The 25,681-nt window shown below is 35.9% G+C and overlaps 3 protein-coding genes across 7 annotated transcripts in view; 1 reads left to right on the top strand and 2 right to left on the bottom strand.

Annotated features, from left to right (window-relative positions):
- Nucleotides 1-25,681, top strand: part of rsrp1 (arginine/serine-rich protein 1) — a 209,980-nt gene that overhangs the window by 136,859 nt on the left and 47,440 nt on the right. The gene's annotated exons all lie outside the window — the stretch shown is intronic.
- si:ch211-132e22.4 (uncharacterized) lies at nt 676-1,934 on the bottom strand. Its single transcript, XM_051917919.1, has one exon. The coding sequence runs from the start codon at nt 1,844-1,846 to the stop codon at nt 785-787; it is 1,062 nt and encodes a 353-aa protein (XP_051773879.1). The 5' UTR covers nt 1,847-1,934; the 3' UTR covers nt 676-784.
- The window catches only part of dctn1b (dynactin 1b), a 34,728-nt gene continuing 11,118 nt past the window's right edge, over nt 2,072-25,681 (bottom strand). For 3 of the 5 annotated variants that reach the window (XM_051917890.1, XM_051917891.1, XM_051917887.1), the window contains exons 3-31: nt 25,602-25,680; nt 25,481-25,512; nt 22,596-22,616; nt 17,067-17,084; nt 15,581-15,601; nt 15,328-15,501; nt 14,278-14,475; nt 13,973-14,177; nt 13,327-13,405; nt 13,075-13,234; nt 12,239-12,343; nt 11,946-12,137; nt 11,707-11,820; nt 10,579-10,731; nt 9,210-9,370; nt 8,864-9,032; nt 8,550-8,618; nt 8,261-8,473; nt 7,995-8,156; nt 6,884-7,015; nt 6,680-6,805; nt 6,453-6,595; nt 6,156-6,325; nt 6,037-6,048; nt 4,826-4,938; nt 4,546-4,732; nt 4,391-4,464; nt 4,222-4,311; nt 2,072-4,139 (exon numbers count right to left, since the gene is read on the bottom strand). In XM_051917890.1, the coding sequence (XP_051773850.1) occupies nt 4,002-4,139; nt 4,222-4,311; nt 4,391-4,464; nt 4,546-4,732; nt 4,826-4,938; nt 6,037-6,048; nt 6,156-6,325; nt 6,453-6,595; nt 6,680-6,805; nt 6,884-7,015; nt 7,995-8,156; nt 8,261-8,473; nt 8,550-8,618; nt 8,864-9,032; nt 9,210-9,370; nt 10,579-10,731; nt 11,707-11,820; nt 11,946-12,137; nt 12,239-12,343; nt 13,075-13,234; nt 13,327-13,405; nt 13,973-14,177; nt 14,278-14,475; nt 15,328-15,501; nt 15,581-15,601; nt 17,067-17,084; nt 22,596-22,616; nt 25,481-25,512; nt 25,602-25,680 (3,510 nt within the window). In that variant the 3' untranslated portion in view covers nt 2,072-4,001. The remainder of the gene's footprint in view (nt 4,140-4,221; nt 4,312-4,390; nt 4,465-4,545; nt 4,733-4,825; nt 4,939-6,036; nt 6,049-6,155; nt 6,326-6,452; nt 6,596-6,679; nt 6,806-6,883; nt 7,016-7,994; nt 8,157-8,260; nt 8,474-8,549; nt 8,619-8,863; nt 9,033-9,209; nt 9,371-10,578; nt 10,732-11,706; nt 11,821-11,945; nt 12,138-12,238; nt 12,344-13,074; nt 13,235-13,326; nt 13,406-13,972; nt 14,178-14,277; nt 14,476-15,327; nt 15,502-15,580; nt 15,602-17,066; nt 17,085-22,595; nt 22,617-25,480; nt 25,513-25,601; nt 25,681) is intronic. The other 2 variants (XM_051917888.1, XM_051917889.1) reach the window with 2 other exon arrangements.

Below are 25,681 nucleotides of genomic sequence, written 5' to 3'. Positions count from 1 at the left end.
TGGCCACCATTCATTTTCACTGTATGAAAAAGAGCAACTTGAATTTTCTATTAACATCATGTGGATTTCAAAAGTTATGAGGATAAAGCAATGGAAAAAAAAGCTTTTTAGGGGTGAACTGTCCTTTAAATATCTAAACCGGTTATTACAGCGCACTACATTACTGTATATCATCAATATTTTACATAGTACAGCTAAAGGGCATACAGTAGCGCACATCTGTGTCAAAGCATTATTTCACCCTTTGTGTCAAGCCCGATATTTTTAAAATGAGCGAACCTGTTGGGATGTAGAACTCTAGAGTTACCAATATCAATTAAGTTTATTATAATAGCAAATTTAAACACAATTGTAGCTGCTTGCTTTGTCTCCTCATGCTGTGTTTTTGGCATAAGATTGAACATCTTTATGGGATTGAATCATCGTAAGGAATAGTTCAAACAAAAAATGAAAATTCTGTCATAATTGATTCACCCTCATGTTGTTTCAAGCCTGTATGACTTTCTTTCTTATGTAGACCATAAAAGAATGTCGGTAGCCAAACAATTTTGGTGACCATTGACTATCATTGTATGGACAGAAAAATCATTGAGACATTTCTCAAAATATATCCTTTTGTATCTCACAGAAGAAAGTAAGTCATACAGGTTTGAAACAACATGAGAGTAAGGAAATTATGACAGAATTTTCATTTTTGGGTGGCATAACCCTGTAAAAATGTAACAATCAAAACAAACAATTATTAGTTCAATTTTTTGATTATCAATTTTAAATTTATTATTATTCAGAGCACAGATACGATACCAGACACTGTTTCCACAGTGTCTGAGTTCACAGTCTCCATATTCTCCTGTGTGTTTGTCCTCTTACAGCAGGGAAAGGCCTTCAAAATGTCACCAATTCCATTCGTAAGAAGGATTGAGAGGAAAGGGTCCACAAGTGGGCCAAGATAGAGAAGAAGATCAGATACAAGTCCCAAGTAGCAAACGTAGGAGCTTAGAGACAATGCCTTGAACAGTGTATTTAGGACAAAGGGGAGGTAAAGTATACTGTAATTACTCAAGATGGCCGCCTGCATACCCAGAATCTTGTTTCTGTTAGTCACAGGTGCTCTCCATCTTGTACACCATAAGGCTCTGAAAGAATCCAGAAAGAAAAACACCAGGAGTGGTAGTGGGAGAAGAAGAGCTATGGAAAACAAGACGTCATATCCTTGGTAAACCAGAAAGAGTATTGCAAACGGAGCTGCCCACACAGCCAATGAAATCATGCTTGACTGCTTGAGTTTTACGCAGAAGGCGTTATATTTTGGACAGGTTACCAACAGATATCGCTCCTGAGCAACGCAGACCATGAACACGATGTTGGAAACGATGCCGAAGTAGAATATCAGGTAGGATATATCCATACTCTGCATACTGGTTTGCTTGTTGTCCCCCGCAGACGCCTTCGGCCGCCCAAGGATGCTGAAGATGTCGGATGCGAGCAGGCTGATGAGGTAGACAGGAGCAGCCTTGCCAGTTTTTGCCTGCATGCCCATGAGGTAGATAGAAACGCCAATGCCTGGAAGCCCAACAGCAAATGTGATCCATCTGATGATCTCTTGGACGTTATGTAGTCTGCTGGTGCAATTGCTATCAGGAGCTGTATTATTACCGTCCAATATTGTGGTGGTATCCATATGTTGCAAAATCACACTGGTAGTTCCTAGTTTTGTGATTAATATATCCCATCCCATTTTAAGAAGAACATATTCTTCAGTTCCAGTAAGTGATGCAGAGTTGTGTGGCTCTTGACTGTGGTAAACAGACCAGTTTTTTTTAAGAGCAACATAAAGAGGGCACATTTATTTAACTGTTTTATCTATCAGCGTTTTTATGGCTCTTCTGCAAACTGTTTCTATAAGCTCTTTCATTGCTGGTTAGTCAATGCAAATATGTCTCATGTATTCCCATTAGTTTTATCTATGCAAGCTCTTTCCAAAGCACCTTTGCCCCACTGAGGAGAATATAGTGCTGGGTTGGGTCAGGAAGGGCATCCTGCGTAAAAATTACGCCAAACAATATGCAAGTAATAGCTTAATAATTTATTTAAATTAATTCACTCACATTATATATAAAGATGCCAACACATTCAACAATACTGTAACAGTATGCATTTTGTACAGTTAATAGGTTAATAACTTAATAGTAACAAAGCAAACCACTGCTAACTTAAGACCACTTGAATACTGACAAGCTCTTGGAGCAAATATACAACAGTTAATAAATATTGTTATCTAACGTCCTCTTTTTATTTGAGCCAACAGTTGCATTTGCCTTATGTTTTTATCTCGCCCTTGCTTGGCACTAAATCTGATCATTCACTCAAAAGGACAATTGTATTTTCTTTACAAAAGCACATTGGCGTGGCACATTCAGGCATCACAGTTAAGCACACAGAGTTGTTAAATCTTTGACTTATTGTTTATGTGAAAAGCATACTCTCTTTTCGTTCTTTCCGACACTTGGATAACTGTTTTGAGTATAGAAGAGGGCAGAGCCAGGCAATCACAGCATTTGATGTGCTAATGACCAGTCCTAAGTTGAATTATTGAACATGCACTCAATCACAGTTATGCAGAATAAATAGAGCCCCAAAATTGTGTATTTGTCAATCTTTGGCCTCCCGATCCAGAATGTTCTGGATAGACTTCATGTATGAAATGACTAAAATCAAAGGTTTGATACTTACCTTTATATCTGAAACACTTGATTATTAAGGTGAGGTCACATTAGTGAAATTTCATGAGCAAAAAGTTCCATTGTCTATTGTCAAAAGCCATGTATGAAGCACAGCTCAGAATCACTTTCAAACCAAGCAGTTTTCTGATGATCAACGCGGAGAATCCGTGTGACCAACTTGGATCTGTTGCAAAATTTTCATGAGTATTTCCAATTGAAATGACTGGATTTCACCCATTAAAATTTGCCAAACAAAAGTAAACGTGACCAGACCATTAATTGGTCAACTAGATTTTTATCCAACTTTTAATATTTTCTGAAGATAATGTAAGCTTCAGGTAGTTGCCAGAGCATTGCTATTAAGTTTTCAATTGTTTTCATTGGTTTTTAGTATGTTGCGATGCAATTGCTAGGGTGTTTGGTGGTTTTTTACTGGTCGAATCACATGGCTTGGGTCTCTCCTCCTATTTCATTGGAATTGTTTTCCTGTTTTGTCATCCGTCAGTTGAAAATCATAAGTCTAATCACTTAAAAAGCACCACTAATTAAACACATAGATGGTTTAAATTGAAATCCTATTAGCTAAATACTTGTAAACGTGAATCAATGGCCATCCAAATCGGGAAGAGAAAGAAAGGGATTAGATGCAGGTACAGTACAAAGCAGCAGGGATCATGCTGAATCATCCATTTCATGCCTTGATAATAAAATATCCTCAGCATGTCTCGTGTTTCAAATCTGTAACCTTTTTGTATCATTTTTACAAATTTTGGTGTGGTAGATATTATCACACTGAAAGTGAACCTGACCTAATGAAGCACTGGTTTGTGAACATAAATATTGATAATAGTTGTTTACACAATACATTCTCCATAATCCCAGCTAACAAAAATATATATTCTAAGAACATTTTGCTAACGTTCCCATTAAGTTATGAAAACGTTATTTCTGATCGTTCCCTGAATGTTCAAAATGTCCTGAACGTTAAGGAAACATTCCACTTTATATTTTTGCAAACATAATGCGCTAACATTTTGTGCTAACATTTTGACAACATTATTAAAGACCAGGTAACTTTGAAAGAACATTCTATTAAGGTTACTGGAAGAACTTTGTCAGAACGTTAGACAAACATCTGACTAAAACGTTTCAGAAAAAACATTAACCAAAGTTCTGAGAATGTTTCCTGTTAGCTGGGATGTCTGTTGTTTCAATTCTTGGGTTTTGGAGATTGACTTTGAGTAAGTTTCGTTTTGTGGAAAGAGGCGACGGGTCATTTTAAGTCTGGAGAAGGCGATGAACTCTCTGTAACTCTGTCTGTGAAAGCACCAGACGATGCACCTGTTCCTGCCCTCGAGCGCAAGGCATCATCACACGGCCGACTAACACAGCATCTCCTTTCTTCTCCTCCTTTGCCTGAGAGCAGAAAGAAAAAGAATGAAAGATTTATACAGACCCAAACGATGTGGATCAATGTCATTCTGTGCATCTGTCTTACCTTCACAAAGGAAGTGCAGGGAAAAGTGGCAAAATCAGATGAGACTTGAGCTCCAGGCCTATGAGTCACTACATGTTCAGCAACCTCATCCTTCAAAGAAATAGGTTGCTTTAGTAAATACAGGAGACATTTTAATGATGTCTATGGTTTTGAAGCATTTTTATTTTACCTTAAGCCTATCGAGGGTGTCGCTGAGCGACTGCAGTCTTGCAGTTTGCTCTAGGAGCTGCGCACTGGGGCTCACTGTTAATCAAAACACAAACACTAACATAATTCATGTAAAAACAACAGAAATCTGTGTTGTCAAGTCTAATTATGACAAACCTGGAGATTTCCCTGTGATGTCCACCACTTTCACATTGGCACTCATCTGGAGCAGAGTGTCCAGTAGTTGGTCTGTTTTGCGGTAGAGGGCGCTAGACAACACCTCCGGCCTGCAGCCCTCTCGCCAGCCCAGCTTTGTCACATTCAGAGGAGGGAGAGACGCCAGCTGAACACGCATCTTTTCTGCCTGCAGTTCACACACACAAAAACAAAAGTGAGAATATCGTATTTCCTCTGTGCCTGCATTGGGGAAATGTGCTTGTGAGGAAGTAGGAAAGACCTTCAGTCTGTTGTTCTCGTTCTTCAAGTGCTTTATGCTGAGTCGCTGAGCTTCAATCTGCTGAGTCAGCAGTGGGGAATCTATCACTTGCACTCCAGCAGCTGCACACACTCCTATTAAATTACATGTTAACAAAGGCAGAAACAACTGATATATTTCTCTAAAATATTTAAAAATATATATAGACTACCATTCAAAAGTTTGGGGTCAATAAGATTTTTTTAAAAGAAATTAATGCAAGGACTTTGTGAAAATTAAAAAGTGTCAGTAAAGACATTTATAATGTTAAAAAATATTCTATTTCAAATAAATGTTGTTCTTTTTAATCTATTAATCAAAGCATCCTGAAAAAAAATGTATTACACAAAAATACTAAGCAGCACAACTGTTTTCAACACTGATAATAATAAGAAATGTTTCTTAAACAGCAAATCAGCATATTAGAATGATTTCTGATTCTTCTGAAGGATCATGTGACACTGAAGACTGGAGTAATGATGCTGAAAATTCAGCTTTACCATCAAAGGAATAAATGACATTTTAAAATATGTCCAAACAGAAAATAGTTATTTTAAATTGTAATTATATTTCACAATATTACAGTTTCTTACCAGTGTTTATTAAACTATTATACACTGACATCTCAAAGGAAGCATCTTCTAGGTGGATTCTATTAAATCCATTCAGGATTTTTCTTAATAGGCCACTAAATTAAGATAATAATAAAACAGCTACAATAATTGAGATTTCAAATATTATAATACAAATTTTAGATTTAATGTTATAATATTTAACTGACTAAATATATTAGATGAGAAGACAGAGACCACAAAGTTTATGGGAGACATGAAATACCATGCAGAAAGCTATAAGGAAAGAAACTAAACTGTTGTGAAACCAGTCAATCAAACAGTTCAGCAGTTTTAAAATGATTTGAGCAGAATGTCACGACTGGCCAATCAGAATCAAGCATTCTGTGCAATAAAGGGCAGTAATCAAGAGCCGTGCACTAAATAAGCCTACCATACAGCACATGCAACTTGTGAAAGGGAAGCATGATGAAATATTTGTAAAGCACAAACTAAATATAATTGCATCTAGTAACATACACAAGAATAACTTGCATAACTTGCATGCACACATGCAGCGCGCAGAAAGACCATGAGTAAGGAACTGGAGATATTTAAATGCCACGCTGACAACAAATTTACCTTTTTGTTCTTCTACAAGGAATACAAACAATGGAAGACACATTAGACTGGTTAAAATGAAGACTTAAGAAAGACATTTTAACTAATTGTTTAAGTTAAACTGATTAGCGGTCTCTTACCAGCAGTGATGCCACAAGTCACAATGGAGGCGATGCCAGAGGCTTGACTTCCTCTCAATCCCTCAATGGTCATTTTTGATTGGCTGTTGATTCTCTGCTTAAGCTCTGCTTTCTCTGCCTCTAGTTGGTCTATGTCAGCCTGGAGAGCATCCATGGTCTCCTCAAACTCCCTACGGATTATAATACACATATTAAATGCCTTTTTTACAGTATAGTATCCCCATCACTATCCTAGGGCATTAAGAACCACATTAGGAGTTAGGATAAATATGTGCAAGAACCCCCATCATCCCGTACTTCTCTTTCTTTTTCAGGATTGAATGCGTCTCATCTAGGATCGTCTGAATCTTCTCCACTCGCTCATCTGCATCTTTAGACGCACTGTCCAGCTTTTTCTCCAGCAAACTGAGACGCACATTGGCCTCACTCAGTTCCTCTCCCTATATGAACAGGACCATTTTCACATAATTTGAAGATTTTGTTATCTTGTGCCTCCAAGCATGTTTGAGTATGAGTGTTTCTACCTTTATTTTAAGGGATTTCTTCAGCTCTTTGATTACAGTTTCTCTGTCCTCAAGTTTGAGACCAAGTCCTTCAGCATCAGTGATTTCTGCCCTTAGTGCCGCTGCTCGGACTTCAACAGGAGATATCTATACAATAGATACATAACAAACATTCATAGCCAGTGTTATACATGCAGATGGGCAAACTGAGAGAGACAAACTTACCCCATTCTGTGGTCTGTCAGAGTCATATTCTCCCTCCTGCATAGCGGTAGCCATCTTGTTCATGGTTGCTATGACAACACTGCATGACTGCCGCAGACACTCTTGGGGGTTTATGCCCTGTGACCCATAGATCTGAAAAAAAAAGATCCAAAGAGATTAAATTACATCCCCACATTGTCATTTATATAGTATATTATATTATATTATAATTTATTATCACAATTAATTGATTTGACAGCACTAATTATATTATATTATATGTGCCCGTGGACCACAAAACCAGTCATAAGGGTCAATTTTTTGAAATTGAGACATACATCATCTGAAAGCTGAATAAATAAGTTTTGGCCGAGATACAACTATTTGAAAATCTGGAATGTGAGGGTGCAAAACAAATCAAAATATTGAGAAAATCACCTTTAAAGTTGTCCAAATGAAGTCCTTAGCAATTCATACTCACAATAAATTTTTGATATATTTATTGTAGGAAATTAAAAAAATATCTTCATGGAACGTGATCTTTACTTAATATATTAATGACTTTGACATAAAAGAAAAATCAATAATTTTGACCCATACAATGTATTGTTGGCTATTGCTACAAATATACCCGTGCGACTTATGACTGGTTTTGTGGTCCAGGGTCACATATTATATTATATTATATTATATTATATTATATTATATTATATTAGAGAAATTAATATTTTTATTCAGCAAGGATGTGTTAAACTGATCAAATGTGACTGGAAAGACATTTATAATGTTATGAAAGAATTAGTTTTTTTTAATAAATCTCTTTCAAAGAATCCTTCAAAAACATTGATAATAATAAATGTTTCTTGAGCAGCAAATCATCATATGAGAATGATTTCTGAAGGATCATGTGACACTGAAGACTGGAGTAATGATGCTGAAAATTCAGCTTTGCCATTACAGGATAAATTACATTTTAAAATATATTAAAAGAGAAAAAAGTTATTCTAAATTGTAATAACATTTCCCAACATTGCTGTTTTTTATTGTATTTTTGTATACAATAGTGTGTTATTTTTTAATTTCAATTTTGTGGTGACCCATACATGTTTTTACAGGATTCACCCAAACATACCTGTTCAGCTGCTTTAAAGGCCATGTCTTCCAGTTTGACGGCTGGAAGTCCCTCATGTTCGCTGAGAGGGGCGATGAGCTGAGCGGCTGCTGCTGCCACTTCCTGGAGCACAGCATTCACCCAGGCCAGCTGCCTTCTGCTCTCTGCCAGGGTCTCACACACCTACACACACACATAAACCCCATCAATGGAAGGCTTAGATATCGAAGATATGTATAAAATTTAACATACAGAGTATGTGAATAAGATCTGGGTGATCACATTACCTGTGGTCCGAAGCTGAGGGCAGCTGGAATGCCTGGTGCATCTGTGCCTGGCATACGACGGCGGATCTTCTTGCAGAACTGTCGTATGTCACTACAGGAAGTGTCCAGATCCTTCAGCAGCACACAAAACCCTTCCTCGTCCTGTCCTGTTTGTATGAAGGCCCTTAGACGCCCCACTTCTACTGCCATACAGTCCAGAGCACTCTGGGTAAACTACAGACACACATGAATATGCATTATAGATGTGTGTAATAGACCCGCAGTGTGTCTCTATGTGATTTTTTTTTACTTTGATGTGGTCCGCTAACTGCATGGTACAGTCCTCAGGCTGTTCGGCAAGATGGATACTGTAAAGATGCTGCAAAAAAGAGAAATGCATGTCAATAAATAACTAGACTTTTGAAACACCAGAGTTTGAAAGGCGAACAATAGTAGTGTCTTGGGTAAGTTTAGGCTTTAGGTTTTGTTTTGTAAATGTGGCACTGGAGCTGCTTTGCTGCTATTATGATACGCAGTATCATATATATATATATATATATATATGAGAAATATTATTACAGTTATATAATTCAAGTGTTACGAAATGGCATTATGCTATGATACCTGATAGTATTTAATAGCTTTGGTTAGAGGTTCCACATTGACAGTTTCATCCAGCAGGTCTTTGTACAAGAGGTCTATGAGGAAATCCAGGGAACGCTCATGGACGCTCATTTCAGAGTACAGAGAACCCACACGCTTGTACACGTCCACACTGCACTGACTCAGAGCACTGCACGAGAGAGATAAAGAGGGAGACATCTTAAAAAACAGTATGCCTTTCGAGGCTGCTTCAACAGGAAATGAGTCAACACAGAAAAATAAAGGCATTTATTGACATATTTCATGAGTTCCTTAATTCTCTTGAGGATGTTAACGCTTCAGAAAGTGCACGTTCAGGTAAACCTACTGTTCATATTTGTGCAGTGCAGCCTGTAGCAGTGTGAGAGAATAGATGAGTCCAGCAGCAAAGCTCAGCCGTTCGCCGGCGGCTCCTCTCATCCCGGCCCTCTGAGAGCACGTCTCAGTCAACTCAAACTTCTCCTGGGCCTGCTTACTGATCAGCTCTGCCTACAACATATACACACAAGCACATTCAACCAAAACTCGCAACAAGGAATCTTGGATTGGAACTGTGGCTTAGTGGTTAGTGCACATGCTGAAGACAAGTTAAGCCAGGGGTTTTCAAAATGGGGCATTCTAGGGGGTCTGTGGATATGTTTAGAAAATGTGTAAAAAATGTAACAAAATAAATAAATAAATAATAAAAAATATTAAGATTAATAAACAAATAATAAAATAATAAAAAAATAAAAATTAAATACAAGCAAATAAAATAATACTAATAGCTTAATATGAGTAAAAATAGCTTAAAACAAATAAGTTAATGAGTAAATAAATAATTAATTAAAATAAATAAGTTAAAAAAGTAAATAAATACATACAGTTAAGACATATTAACTAAATATTTTCCAAATAATATTTTAGACATATTTTTAATATTTTCCAAATAAACAAACAAATAAAATGTAAATAATTAAATAAATAAAAACAATAATATTAAAATAAATAACTAAAAATTAGATTAAAACAAACTAATAAAAATTCAAATGTATAAGTAAATGAGTAAATAAATACATACATAAAAATAAATAAATAAATATAAAAATAAATATTTTTTAAAAAATAATTAAATAAATGAATACAGTACTATAACCGTACAGTACTAATGAGTACAAAAAAGTAAAGTAACTTAAGAGAATATAGAATATTTTCCAAATAATATTTTAGATATTTATAATATTAATTTTTCACAGAATAAATTGGGACTTTATGCAAGAAACTATATATATATATATATATATATATATATAGTTATATATATATATTATATCTTTAAAATTTTAGGATGGGGTTCCTCACACAAAGGTGATCATATTTGGGAGTCCAAGGCATCTAAAAGACTGAAAAGGTCTGGGTTTAGCCTTGGTGCTAACATTTGAGTCAATCACCTGAGCCATAAATGTGACTAATTAAAAAAAAAAAAAAAAAAAACGGGGAAAATTATATGTATGTTTTGACAGCAGAATGGTGTAATTATGACATCTACCAGCTGGGGCTAAGCTAACCAGCCAAAACATTTACCCCTTACTCTCCTCTACTAACCGCAAACAGCAATGCAATAACATGTAATGGAATTAGCAAAAGCTATTGATATGACATGCAAATGCTGTGTACACTCCCGAATGTAAACACACATATTTATTCAGAACATTCACCTTGCAGATGAGTCGTGGGATGAGCAGTAGAGCCAGGATGCAGTCATGGTCTCCTCCGTGTTTCAGGAAGGAGTCAGGCATGAAGGAAATCAACAGTGACACCTGTCTGTTAGCCTGAGCCACCTCCATTTTACGCAGATCCATTTCTATGGCCTAGAATTACAAACAGACATATTTTTATATGAGAGAGAGACACATAGCCTACATCTGTTTCCTACAGATTATTTTTTATACCAGCAGGTGGCAGACATCCACTAACAACACAATAAACAATGGCCAATACTTGTAAAAGGTATATAGACTACCTTTCAAAATTTTGAGGTCGGTACAATTTTTTTAATGTTTTTGAAAGAAGCCTCTTATAAACACCAAGGCTGCATTTTTTTTACAGTTATAGCCTATTGTGAAATATTATTACAATTTAAATGTAACAACTGTTTTTCTATTTTAATATATTTTAAAATGTAATTCTTTAAAATGTAATGTATTCCTGTGATGGTAAAGCTGAATTTTCAGCATCATTACTCTAGTCTTCAGTGTCACATGGTCCTTCAAAAATCACTGTGTGACTTTTAGCGCCACAGTTCACTCTGTCTCGCCCAGAAAAAAGCACACAAGTTGTGAGAAATCAAGATTAACAAAAACGCGACAAAATACAATTCATGTACCTTCTTCTCTGAGGTGAATATATCCGTGTTCGTCATAACAAGAAGTGATTGTGTTCATGTCTGTCAATTGTCATCAGACAAACGGAGTTCTGGTCCGGAGATATTACTCAGTGAAGAAAGTACACGGATACTTTTTTGGGGATTTCTAGGTGTTTTTTTTTTCTAACTTAATTTTTTAATCTTAATTTTAGGGTGATTTATCCCTTTAACCTTACAAAAAACTTTTTAACATTTCTTTCAGAAGAACGCTGTAATGGTTCCTGGCTCATTTTGAGTTTTACACAATCTGCAGTTCAGTGAAGACATTAATCATCTGACAATTCATTTCACAATTCAAACCAATGACTTCTGTCTGATTCACCAATCATTTTGACTGATTCATTAACTGCATGAATTAATTTGCAAAATGGATTCTGAACAGCGGTGTAAGAAACACTGTTTATGTGTTTGTTGGATTCACCTTGGCATAGGCTTTGGTTTCAGCGAATTTAATCTTAAAATCAAAGATCTCCGCAGGCTGCTGCTGCAGCTCAGCGTTGGCTTCCTGTTGGCTCATCAGCTCCCTGTTCACCTCCTGTTCCAAACACACACGCGCACAAATTATGTGATGTATATTTCACAAACATTGTGATTTGTAAAGTGGGCATTTTAAGCAGCATTAATGTGGTGTGGTTTATATGTTGTGAAGTACACCAGAACCTGCAGGTGTGCAGTGAGCTCTCTGTATTTCTGGATGGTCTGCTGGTAGTCTGCCACTGTTTCTTGTGCCGCTTCCACCCGCTTCTCCGCCTCCCTGACGCCGGCAGCACCCAGATCCAACTGCTCTCTCAACTCCAGCTCCGTCTCTCTGGCGTTCTCCTGAAGCTCATCATTCATCTCATTGATGGCTTCCTACATCAGCATATGCACACAAATACTGCTCAACATACACATCCACACAAATACAACCGAACCTTAATATACTGTACATCACACTCTCTTTGATCACTCACCAGATCTGTGACAGTTTCTTTGAGCTCCCGTACTTTCTCCTCCAGGTCCAGATTACGCTCCGTCAACATCTCCACCATCTCTTCTGCCCCGAGAGCAGCATCCACCTGACATATTATAGTGATCATTACCATATACCCACATTAAGGAAAAGCACCAAAAAGTATTTGGTATTACACTGAAAATAACTTTATATATATTTTTTATATTAAATATATTACTTTTCAATTTAATAATAAATTAATAATAAATTCAATTTAATTAAATAATAATAATAATTACATTTTAATGTATTTTCCTTTGAACATGCAATAGAAAAAAACATGTTATTGTACCATAGCATTCTTTGAAATAGCATTTGATATTACAACATTTTATTGGATATGGTGTCATAAAGCAATATTCATTCAGTACAATGGTACATAAAGCAAAGTTAATTTTTGGACATGCCAAAACAATATGAGTTATAATGTAAATTAGCATAATTTTGGACATGTACCATAGTATTTGAAGTACCTTGGAGTACCTTATGGTATTGCCATGCATTTTTGGAGATGGTACAATGGTACATGAATATGATATTAATTTAGTACCATGGTACATATAGCATATTACCATATGTTACCATCACTGTACCATGATTTCACCACAGTACTTTTTTTGCAAGGGTATTTACCCTGATCTAAAGTTTAACTGTTACTTTAACTCTTATTAAACTACTAATAAATGTTATAGATTTTTCATATTAAGTGCCCAAAGTTGCAAAAGTTTTGAAGAACTCACAGAGATATAATAAGCCATCACTACATCTCTCCATTTTAGTACTGGCACAACTCACTTGCTCTTTGAGCTCATCGATAGTTTTCTCAGCCATCTTCATTTCCTCCTGTAGTTTCTCTTTCTGGCATCTTAGAGTATCCAGCTCAAAATTTTTCTTCTCCATTTGTTTCTGTTGCTTTGCATACTCTTGTTTCTCTGATGCTGACAAGTCACGCATCCTAATGCACAGAGCAATTGATATTATAATCTTCACAGAGCACCATCAAATGAAACCACATCAATTGAACAATGGGACTGAACACAGACTCACCTCACCAAAGCCTCTTTCAGTCGAGCATTCTGCTCCTCTAACTGCTTTATATGGTAACTAGATGCTGCTCCATCCGAACCTGGATTTTCATAGATTAATAATTGTGGTAATTGATGTACTGAAATGTATATGTACACTAGTATTCAAAAGAAAGATGGGTTTTTTTTGTTTGTTTGTTTTTTTGTTTTGTTTTTTGTTTGGGAAAGAAATCAATACTTTAATTTCAGCAAGGGCTCATTAAATTGATCAATAGTGACAGTATAGACATTTATAATGTCACAAAAAAATTATATTCCAAATAGATGCTGTTATTTTGAACTTTCTATTCATCAAAGAATTCTAAAAAAAAAAAAAAATGTATCACATTTCCACAAAAATATGAAACAGCACAATTTTTTTTTCTGAATTGTCTCTTGAGCAGCAAATCAGCATATTAAAATGATTTCTGAAGGATCATGTGACTGAAGACTGGAGTAATGATGCTGAAAATTCAGCTTTGGATCACAGAAATAAATTGCACTTTAAAATATATTAAGATGATAAATACTTATTTTAAATTGTAATAATATTTTACAATATTACTGTTTTTACTGTATTTTAAATCAAATAAATTCACCTTGGTGTGCATAAGCTAATTTATTTGTACCTTTTTCCTCAATCTCATGTTTGAGTATCTCCAAGTCCATGGTCAGCTCATCCACTCTCTCTTTTAGAGCATCAGCCTCTAGTTGCAGTGATTCGGCCCGTTCTTCAGCCATTTCCTTATCCAGTGTGGCCATCTCAATGGCATCTGCTGTATCTGACATCTCTTCCATGTAGTGCTCTTTAGCTTCAAGAGCTTCCTTAGCTTCCTACGTGGATATGAGTTAGCTTCATTATCCACACAATGACACTTATCATGATATACAGTATTCTGGACTTTTTTTTTATTCTGGAAAAAAAAGTTGATACCCTCTTGGCCTCTTTGAGTTGTTTCTGCAGTTCATTTTGTTGTTCCTGCATCTTACTCTTCCACTCCTGCAGCTGCTCCAGCTGAATTTTGTGCTTCTCGAGCTCCTTCAGCTTCGCCTTGTCCTCTGTCCTCTTCATCTTCAGCGTCTCCAACTTCTCCTCCAGATCCTTCACCTGGGCACGCAGTGACTCCTCTTCCTGCAAGACAGTGAATGAATGCAAGCAGAGTAATTTTCAATAATTTTCAATTATAAATGTTCCACCACCTGCAGCATCCTCACATGATATAACCTACTAGCTGGGACTCGTTCTTTATATAAACAGACGTGACATAATGACTTAAAGACAGATGGCGGCATGCTCGAATTTCCAGCAGAAACCTACCAGTACCACTTGAATTAGAGAACATTATTACAAGCTTACCGTTGTGAATTGGGCTAAGGTAAAAAAGACATTTGAAAATTGATTTTGGATCATTTTTATCCAAAAAAAAAAAGTTACAGACAGCAGCTTTAAAAAAAAAAGTGCTGAGCTGAATTTTTGTGAATAAATACAGGAATGAATTACATTTTAAAATATATTCAAATAGAAAAAAAAAAAAAAATATATATATATATATATATATATATATATATAGAGAGAGAGAGAGAGAGAGAGATCATTTAAAATGATATTTAAAATTGTGATAATATTTCACAATATTAGTTTTATTGTATTCTTGATCAAGCAAATGCAGCTTTGGTGAGCATAAGATTTTCAAAAACATTAAAAAACTCAAAACTTTTGAACAATAGTTCAAAATGCACTTGAAAATTAAAGAAACAACCATTTATGACCATTAAACAGGTCAGTAGCCTTGAGTGAGTTCTTTCATAACATCTGTGACCTTGACGACTGAAAACATTTACAGACATTTTCACAGTGCAAATGATGCAAAAGTGAATACTTGGCAACACACATTCTAGTATAAAAATAAAATAAACACAGCACTATAACGTAACCAAAATAGTGGTTAATTTGTGTCTGTATGTGTGACTAAAAGCATATGACCTTGCTGGGGCCTGGGATGGGAGGAGCCCCAGGAGAGGGCAGCTTCCCCAAAGGTGATGGTATAACTGGAGCAGCCAGTGGCGTTTGGGCAGGTGTGCTGGGTTCACTGCTGCTCATCTCTCCAGCAGACGCTGATCCAGAGCCCACCTTCACACCCACTCCAGCCCGTGTTTGCTGAAAGAGAGACGCAGAGATCATTGACGCTCAACAATACCAACAAACTCTCAAATTAAACATGCAGGACTGAGCTCACCTTGGGCCTTCTGGCCGTGGTCTGAGGAGAGGACAAATGTACACAGATATACAACCACCACGGGTTAGTAGAAAGATGAAGAAAGGAGAATCAAAGAAAAAAACAGGAGAAAACACATATAGTAAAGATTAGTAACAGAAAAAGGCACATGCATTAAACAAAAACTCCAAAGTGTCTGTGTGAGCTTCAATAAACAACCTTCACACGTTTATCTCATCACATGTTGACAAGCTCTGCTGTCTGTCTCATGTCCCTAATATCAAAAATGCTCTTTTAGCACATAAAGAGTCAAACACTAACCCACTATAAAGCTGTCTGTCTGCTCACAAAGCAGAGTGCCTGGCACCAACTGGGTCAAACAAGTACACTCGTTTACATACAAGCATGCACACAAATACACACACAGACGGTCAGCACATGTTTGTATTGTTATACAGATCATTTGATAGTTACAGTACAACTCAGACAAACCTGTTGCACATACACATAATAGTGAATGGATTCAATACTGAATCTATATGCCAGTTACATAAGTTTATACTACCGCACAAAAGTTTGGGGTCATTAAGATGTTTTAATGTTTTTGAAAGAAATCTCTAATACTCACCAAGGCTGCATTTATTAGATTGAAAATACAATGAAAACATTAATATTATGAAACATTATTACAATTTAAAATACCTGTTTTCTATTTTTAATATATTTTACATTTTTATTTTATTCCTTTGATGGTAAAGCTGAATTTTCAGCATCATTACTCCAGTCTTCAGTGATCCTTCAGAAATCATATTAATATGCTGATTTGGTGCTAAAGAAACATTCATTTAGTTGTCAATGTTGAAAACATTTGTGCTGCATAATATTTTTGTAGAAACCTTGATATTTTATAAGGATTCTTTGATGAATAGAAAGATCAAAAGAACCGCTTCTATTTGAAATAGAAATCATTTGTAACATTATAAAAGTTGACTGTCAATTTTGATCAATTCAAAGCATCCTTGAAAAAAGTATTAATTTCTTTAAAAAAAAATCTTACTGACCCCAAACTGACCCCTAAACTGTAATGTATATACAAAGTTGCCCCAAAAGTCACATGAATGGAATCACACTTATGAAAAAAGATTTTTCGAAGTTGTAAATAAAACGTTTAATTCAATGGGTTAAAAAATTGTTTCTACGCCAAACTGCTTTGAGCATAACTTCTCTATAAAGGAAAATCACGTTCAACTATGAATTTGATCCATTGACCAGAATAATATATCTATTGTTTTATCATAATAAGAGAACAAAATGTACTAATCAAACAAATGAATTAAAATGAACTTTTTAACAATGAATACAATACTAAGAATAAGAACATGCACTGACATACCAACAATAAGAACAAAGAAACAAAAATAAAATTGTCTCCAGAATAACACCCTAGTAAGGCAATAAACCACTGAGCGTTTTGTATGCCACAGAAGTAGTAAACAATCTTTTGTACCTTACGAGTCGTAGGTGCCTGTCTCATCATATTGACGATTGAAGAGAAAAAAGACACAAACAGGTGCACACACACACCAGGTGCAGAAAAAGAGCAGGAAAAAGGATTAGTCACATTAGCAGGAGATCGAGATGAGAGCAGGCCAAGCCCACACCAAAGCCACAAACACTCATACAGCAGTTGGCAAGTGCTAGCCAGACACACACACACACAAACACACACACAGCGACGGTGTTGCAGGTTGTCTCTGCTGCAGCTGAAATGACTCTCCTCTCTTGCACTGCAGCGATTTTAATCCTTTTTCTCCAATAAGAACAGAATCGAGCCCTTTTCTAACCACTTCTTTGATTATAATGCTGTCCTTGAGGCTCTGCTAAACAGTAGCCGTCTCTCTCTGTCTGCATCCATCTCTCGCTCTCCTGCTCTTTCCACTCGTAAGCTCTCAGTGCCGCTCTGCTGTGCCAACGGCTGCTTAGCAAGTACATTACATCACTACGCATACACCCCTCCCTCCCTCCCTCCCTCCCTCCCTCCAGACAGAGAGAAGGAGACAGGCTGTAACAAAAGGGGAAAGAGGGAGAAAGGGAGGGACTGATGGGAGTCTGGCCTGTATCCTAGCAACACTCCATTAGTATCTCTATGGGCTCTTCAGGCCAGTGCAGCAGAAGGAACATGTCTGAGTGCAGGCAGACCATGCTGCTATTCTACCTGTTTTACCAACTTATTGCTTAAATTGATGAAATATCTACACAGGTTCAACAGTTATATACACCCAAAACATTGGCTAATCCTAATTCAGCAACACTCTACAATAAGGTTCTTATTGAACATTGAACAATTAACTTCAGTTAACTACAGGTAGCCAGCCACCCATTAGTTAACTACAGGTAGCCAGCAATCCATTTGTTAACTACAGGTAGCCAGCCACCCATTAGTTAACTACAGGTAGCCAGCAATCCATTTGTTAACTATAGGTAACCAGCAACCCAATAGTTAACTATAGGTAGCCAGCAACCCATTAGTTAACTACAGGTAGCCAGCAACCCATTAGTTAACTACAGGTAGCCAGCCAACCATTAGTTAACTACAGTTAGCCAGCAACCCATTAGTTAACTACAGGTAGCCAGCCACCCATTAGTTAACTACTGGTAGCCAGCCACCCATTAGTTAACTACAGGTAGCCAACAACCCATTAGTTAACTATAGGTAGCCAGCAACCCATTATTTAAGGTAGCCAGCCAACCATTACTTAACTATAGGTACCCAGCAACCCATTATTTAACTACAGGTAGCCAGCAACCCATTGGTTAACTACAGGTAGCCAGCCACCCATTAGTTAACTACAGGTAGCTAGCAACCCATTAGTTAACTACAGGTAGCCAGCAACCCATTGGTTAACTACAGGTAGCCAACAACCCATTAGTTAACTACAGGTAGCTAGCAACCCATTAGTTAACTACAGGTAGCCAGCAACCCATTGGTTAACTACAGGTAGCCAACAACCCATAAGTTAATTACAGGTAGCCAGCAACCCATTATTTAAGGTAGCCAGCCAACCATTAGTTAACTACAGGTACCCAGCAACCCATTATTTAACTACAGGTAGCCAACCACCCATTAGTTAACTACAGGTAGCCAGCCACCCATTAGTTAACTACAGGGAGCCAACCACCCATTAGTTAACTACAGGTAGCCAGCCACCCATTGGTTAACTACAGGGAGCCAACCACCCATTAGTTAACTACAGGTAGCCAGGTACCCAGATAGTAACAGTTTGGGCCAAACCTGGATTACATTCGGCACTTCTGGCTTGATTCTGGCATTGTTGTTTGTTTCAATCTTCTGTCAAACAGCATTAAGTTGAGCTCTGCCGTGAGTCTGGCCAACCAAAAGAAACAAAAAGCAAAAGGAATCTGTCCTGGCTTGAGTTTGGTTACAGAGAAAAAGAAATTAGTCAGCTGAGATCTGGGTTGGTTTTGGGTATATAATATGAACTAACAGTGAAAAATCCTTCTACTTTTTTTTCTTAGTTAATGGCAATTTCAACATTTACTAATATATTATTAAAATCTGACCTGAGCTAACATGAACTAACAGTGAACAGTTCTAGGCCAATTTGTATTAACTAATGTTAACAAAGATTAATAAACATTGAAACAAATGGATTGCTCATTGTTAAAGTTAATGCATTAATGGGACCTTATTGTGGATAACACTTTAAAGAAGGCCTCATCAGTTGTTAACATTAGTTAATGTATTAAACAACATTAACAATGAACAATTTGGTTGTAACAGTGTTTATTAATCTTTGTTAATGTTAGTAAAAATCTAGTTGTTCATTGTTTGTTGATGTTAGTTCACAGTCCATTAACTGACATTAACAAATAGATCTTTGGATTTTAAAAAATGTATTAGTAAATGCTGAAATTACCACAGACTAAGAATAATAAATGGTGTAGAAGTATTGTTATTTGTTAGTTCATGTTAAATAATATAGTTAACTGTTAACAAATGAAACCTTTTTAAAGTGTTACCAAAGTGTTACCCCTAATTCTTTATAAAACATTCTAAGATTTGAAATGTGTTTCTGTATGTTTTAAAAGCATTACTGCAGTTTGTGAGAGCATTATTTGCGGATCCATTACAAAACAGAGTAGGGAAGGATGGAGACAGATTGATGTATCACATTACAGCTCTGCAAGAGAGAAAAGTGATGTGTAGTTGAAAACAGAGAGGGGGATGAAAAAAAGTGAATAATAAGCCTGCCCTTTCCTCTCTGCATTACATTCCATACTAGCCTCCATTTGTAATTTATACAACTGCTATATTAATTATGCTACTTTAAAAATATAATATTTTTTAAAAATATACAATGTTAACACAATATAACACAACTGTTAAAAGTCTTCTTGGGATTTCAACACAGTTCTTAGACAGCATGTGTGCATTCTTTAGTCGTTCATAATTCCACCATTTCACTATCATTGACTATCATTAAGATCACTTGTGGCAAAATTGGTAAAAAGCCACTAGTAAAAGGTTAACACTCAATGTGGTTTAGCTTTAAGTAAGTAAATAATAAAAATAAATAAACCCCATATTGACCAGGCTTTGTTTCTGTTACCAAAGTCATGATAAATTCATTGATGTTACCACTGTTTTCTAATGTTAAAGAAGTAAAGGTTATAAACCAATTAAACACAGGATCTCTTCTCCATTAAGGTGTCTGTTAATATTATTTAATGGACTTGAGCTGACATGACCTAACAGTGAACAGTTGTAGGCCTATTTAATGTTAACAAAGTTTAATGTTAAGAAGTGAAGGTTATAAGCCAGTTAAAGGATTGGTCCACTTTCAAATAAAAATTTCCTGATAATTTACTCACCCCCATGTCATCCAAGATGTCCATGTCCTTCTTTCTTCAGTCGAAAAGAACATTCCATTCCACATTCCAGGATTTTTCTCCTTATAGTGGACTTCAATGGTCTCCAAACGGTTGAAAGTCAAAATTACAGTTTCAGTGCAGCTTCAAAGGGCTTTAAACGATACCAGACGAGGAATAAGGGTCTTATCTAGCGAAACGATCGGTCATTTTCTTAAAAAAAAATCAAAATGTATATGCTTTATAGGCATATACGCATCACAAGTGCTTCCACCAGAACGCGATTCCGTATTCTTCAAAAAGCTTTGAAAAAGCCTATTCAACTTACGGAACGAACACGGCGCCAGTTCCGTTTTTTCCATAAGTTGAATAGGGAAGGCGTAGGACATTCTGCGTAAGCTTTTTGAAGAATACAGAATCGCGTTCTGGTGGAAGCACTTGTGATGCGAACATTTGTGCCTATAAAGCATATACATTTAGATTTTTTTTTTAGAAAATGACCGATCGTTTCGCTAGATAAGACCCTTATTCCTCGTCTGGTATCATTTAAAGCCCTTTGAAGCTGCACTAAAACTGTAATTTTGACCTTCAACCGTTTGGAGACCATTGAAGTCCACTATAAGGAGAAAAATCCTGGAATGTTTTCATTAAAAACCTTAATTTCTTTTGGACTGAAGAAAGAAGGACATGGACATCTTGGATGACATGGGGGTGAGTAAATTATCAGGAAATTTTTATTTGAAAGTGAACTATTCCTTTAAACACAGGCCCTCTTCTACATTAATGTCCATTTTTTAAACCTCAGAGCAAGAGCTCCAAACAATCCATACTGACCGCCTGAACCAGATATCCTCCTAAATACCATTACCCTCAAGCACTGACAAAGAAGAAAACGCAGGGCTTTCAAGTTCAATATTTCAGTGGTTATCTAATGACAAGACAGCTAATGCCAGGCCAGGCTGCAATACAAGGTCTGGTTCAGGGGGAATCAATCTCTCAGTCTTTCAACAAACATAGTCTTACATCATACACTCTTAAAAAATAAAAGGTTCTTTATTAGCATTGATGGTTCCATGAAGAATCTCTGACATCTATAGAACCTTTTCAAAGCAAACAAATAGTGGAAAAAGGTTCTTTAGATTATATAATTCTTTAGATTATATAAATGTTTGTCACACTAAGAAAAAAAAAATATTATTTATAAGATATTATGTATAAGAACACAGTCCTTGAAAAATTACAGTAAAAAATGTAAAGCTTCTTTTTTAGCATATTTTTTAGTGATGTAGAAATACAGTAGTGGCCAAAGGTGATATCCGGCCTGGGAAAAAAGACATCTTCACCCTTTATTAAATTTATTCATTTGTTAAAGATTTTGTAAGCATATTGCGCAGTTGTGCTTGGAGTCAATTGTTTAATTTGTGATAATGCAATGAAACATGCCGAAATGTGCAGACATCATATTTACCATTTCTTTGCTTTAAATTATACAAAATCCTCAAAATGTCTGTTTATAAACTCCACTTTGAATTTTCCATGTGGTCTTGGACTTTTTTAATGATTGTATATCCACAGAAAATACTGCTGCTCATATTTGTTTTGAAATGTATTTAAATATGTATGTAGAGGTTAATTTCAGGACTTTGAATGTCTTTTATAATACATGTAATAAATGTGCATTAAACCTTTAAGTATGTAGAAAATAATGCACATTATTTAAAATAACACTGACACAACTCATTTTTAAAATTACTTTTAAAAAATGTGCAATCTCAGTAACAAAGTAATCATGAATACTCGCGCTAACACACCAAAAGCAATATACTGTAAAATTTAAAGTTAAATTTGTTCACTCACATGGTCACTATGTCTGTCTCACACATATAAACACATTTTACTCAGCATGCTAATTCATAAAACCCATTTAAAAGCAGTCATTCGCCAAAGAACACTGCCATCCAGCTAGCAAAGCACTTGCACACATGAATTAATGTACATAAAATTAACATAAACAATATAGTAACAAACACTCATCATGAACACATACACACACACACAGGTGATGTGCCATTTGTGTGATGCCATGCATGCAGCAGAGCTGTATTATCATTGCTATGGAAACAGAGGTTAGAGAAACATGCAGCACCTTTTTTGGTTTGGTTCCTCGCTGCACACTCAGACGGAGGAGGAAGAGGTGACAGATTAAAGTTTGATCAGTTGGTGTGTTTGTAATGAGCATGAATGTCTCTCACATACAAACACAGCAAGACTCCCACAAAAACAGTACAATAATCTTTTTGTGTCTTAGACAGAGACCTTATAAAAAGTCTATGAAAAAAACAGACATGCATGTTTGTTTAGGACCCTTTGTGAAAAAGAAGTACACTTCAGCATATTTTTTAAAAACAAGTACCTAAATACTATGCTTAAGTGTGAGCTGAATGTAATGTTTTCGAACACTTGTATGTTATTCACAATTAAATTAAAATTGTTTACATTTATTTTAAATGGAATTACAGTAGTTGACCCACGTAAGTACATCTTTATGTATAATTTCATAATTCTAAGTCAACTGCTGAATGTAGTGAAACATTTATGGTAAACTAAAATATACTTTAATGTAATTTCTATTGTATGTCATGTATTTAAATATTTGTAATCATACATTTGTAATGATGAAGTTGCAGTTTGGTACATTTAAAATATATTAATTTTAAATGTAATATTGAATAACACAGTTCAAATTAATCAAGTTTACTTGTGCTTTTGTATGTTAGTCAACACATCAAAATAAGTAAAATACTTCTTTAAAGCACAACAAAATATTATTAAACCATAATGAAACCAAATTAAACCAAAACTTCTAATTTGTCATTAATACAAAAAGTGCACTTTTTAAAAGTGTACTTAAAGGTGCAGTATGTATGATTTCTGTCAGCTAGAGGTCGCTAGAGGCCTATTCAAAACAAAGGCGTTGCTTGATGACACCAAGTTTGAGCACGGAATCTTGGGACATGTGGTCTTCACCTCAACGGACGGTGCAAAAGAATAGGGATAGGACTTGGGAAGAAATCATGTTCATGGATGCGATTAATAACGTTATTGTAGTATGAAGCAGAGCAGGACCGAGTGTTGTGGGAGCTGAACGAGGCCGCTGGAGCGTTTGTGCAACACACACCTCACGAGCAGCGGAACTTTTATTATGCCACAGACGCCGGCGCCGCTTCCGCTTTTCCGGTCATGAATATGAGGTAACGCAGCTCTGTTTATCATATTAGATACATTTGAGTGTTGAAAATGATGTTATAACGTTACTCTGTGCGTTCGCTCGGTGGCTGCTGTGAGACACTTGTTTGAGACACACTGCAGTAAGATAGATCGATTTTAGAATAACATATTAAATACTGGATGGCTTGTGTTGGCATGCAATTTATTTTAAAACGTATTGTATGATGGAGAAAATTCTGTATTACTGTTACTAAAAATAAAGCTGCATCTGATTATGCTATGTTAGCTCCTTGACAAAATAGTGTTTTTCTCTGAGGCATGGCAAAGCATAGTACTCACAAAAAAAAATCAAGAAAATTAGATTTAAACAATAAGACTAAACGTGTTGAGCTATATAACAACAATTAGTTTTCTGTCTATAAATATATCAAAACAGTTGTTCACTTGTCTATTAAAACATGTAATATATTAAAGCGTCTTTGGTGTTTCCATGGTTTCTACAAAATAAAACCGGAAACCGAGACAGACCGAGGGTTGACGCGGGTATGATGCAATTGACAGGCGACTCCTCACACGTCCCGGAGCCTTGGTTAAAATTGCAAATTTCTCACAATTTACAAATAGTTGGAAACATGTGGGATATTGTAAGTACTCAAGTGAACAAAATATATAACACTGTGGTTTTTGGATATTTTACTGCAAAAATATTACATATTGCACCTTTAAGTGTGTTAAGAAGCATAGCCATGAAAGTGTATTCTTTTTAAGTACACTTAAGTGGTCTTTGATTTCATTAATATTATACTATCTGCAAGTACAGATTTTTAAAATATTTACTTTTAAGATTTGAAATACACTACATTCAGTAGAATTAAGCACACTTCTTTTTCACAAGAGAATGACTTATATGTGTTTGTGTATTTTTTTGATAGGGGAATTACAAAGTGCAGAGACATGCTTGTTAAATTCATGTTAGATGTGAAATCAGAAAGGATTCAGAAACATGGTTCACTTTTACAGACACAGATACAGGATGAGCAGTATTTTGTGGCCAGAGGGTGTTATTATATCCCCCTCTGCTGGAAAGGAGAGGTAATTCACAATGCTTTTAACGTAAAGTAGTCATCCTCAGATGACACAGCACTGTCTATTTACAGGCCATCTAATGTGTATTACACATAAACATGGCAAGAGCTACCTGAAATAGTGAGCTCTAATCTGCACCAAGGTGCACCCCAGGCTGTTGTCAACAGGGAATATTGTACTGGGCTCTGTAATAAGGGGCATCACTAAGGTACTATACAGTTGAGCTGAGCTGTTGAGGAAAAAATAATAATTGGATATGCCAAAGATTTCTAGCCTACCACCAAATTTTTGAAAGATATTCAGTTTCATTTGAGCCGTTTAGCAGCAAGTAAACTACATATTCATGAGGAGAATTGAATGTTCTTTTTTCTAAATAATGTCTTCGAAATAATATGTATTTGTTACTTTTGGACAGACAGAAACTGTTCTAACTACACACATTTCTGCTAATTTCTCTGCTATTTTTGGTAGAGCCAGTGACAGACCAGACTATTATTGTGGTATCAACAATTCCAGATAAACTCGCCTGGCATTTAAAAAGTCAAACTATAATTGGTGGCTTTTTGAGATTGGTCAGACAGTGCTTTCCTGTCTGAGTGGGCAGTTCTTGGCCAGAATAAACTGTAAAAGTCTGGCTATACAAGACTAAACACCTTTTCAAAAGACCACTGGAGTTTGTATGGGAAAAAAGATGTTTAAATCCCTTTTCTCACTCACCAATTTGTTTGCCTTTGGACCTTCGATCATCTCTGAGAAGAAAAGATAAAATTACATGATTACAATTTAATGTGAAAAAATGTGGTTGCAAGCAGGTATGTGCATGGAACTGATTTCCAACCTCGTTTCAGCACTTTGGAGGTGGCAGCTTCAGGTGTGTCAGGAGATGTTGTGTCAGCCAAATCTTCAACTAACTGAATC

The sequence above is a fragment of the Ctenopharyngodon idella genome, chromosome 13 (assembly GCF_019924925.1).
Source record: "Ctenopharyngodon idella isolate HZGC_01 chromosome 13, HZGC01, whole genome shotgun sequence".
NCBI lineage: Eukaryota > Metazoa > Chordata > Actinopteri > Cypriniformes > Xenocyprididae > Ctenopharyngodon > Ctenopharyngodon idella.
This window is presented reverse-complemented; position numbering and strand designations above follow the sequence as displayed.

What these genes read in the sequence shown, in the direction of transcription:
- si:ch211-132e22.4 (XM_051917919.1), bottom strand. Translation starts at nt 1,846, where the DNA reads ATGTGCCCTCTTTATGTTGCTCTTAAAAAAAACTGGTCTGTTTACCAC.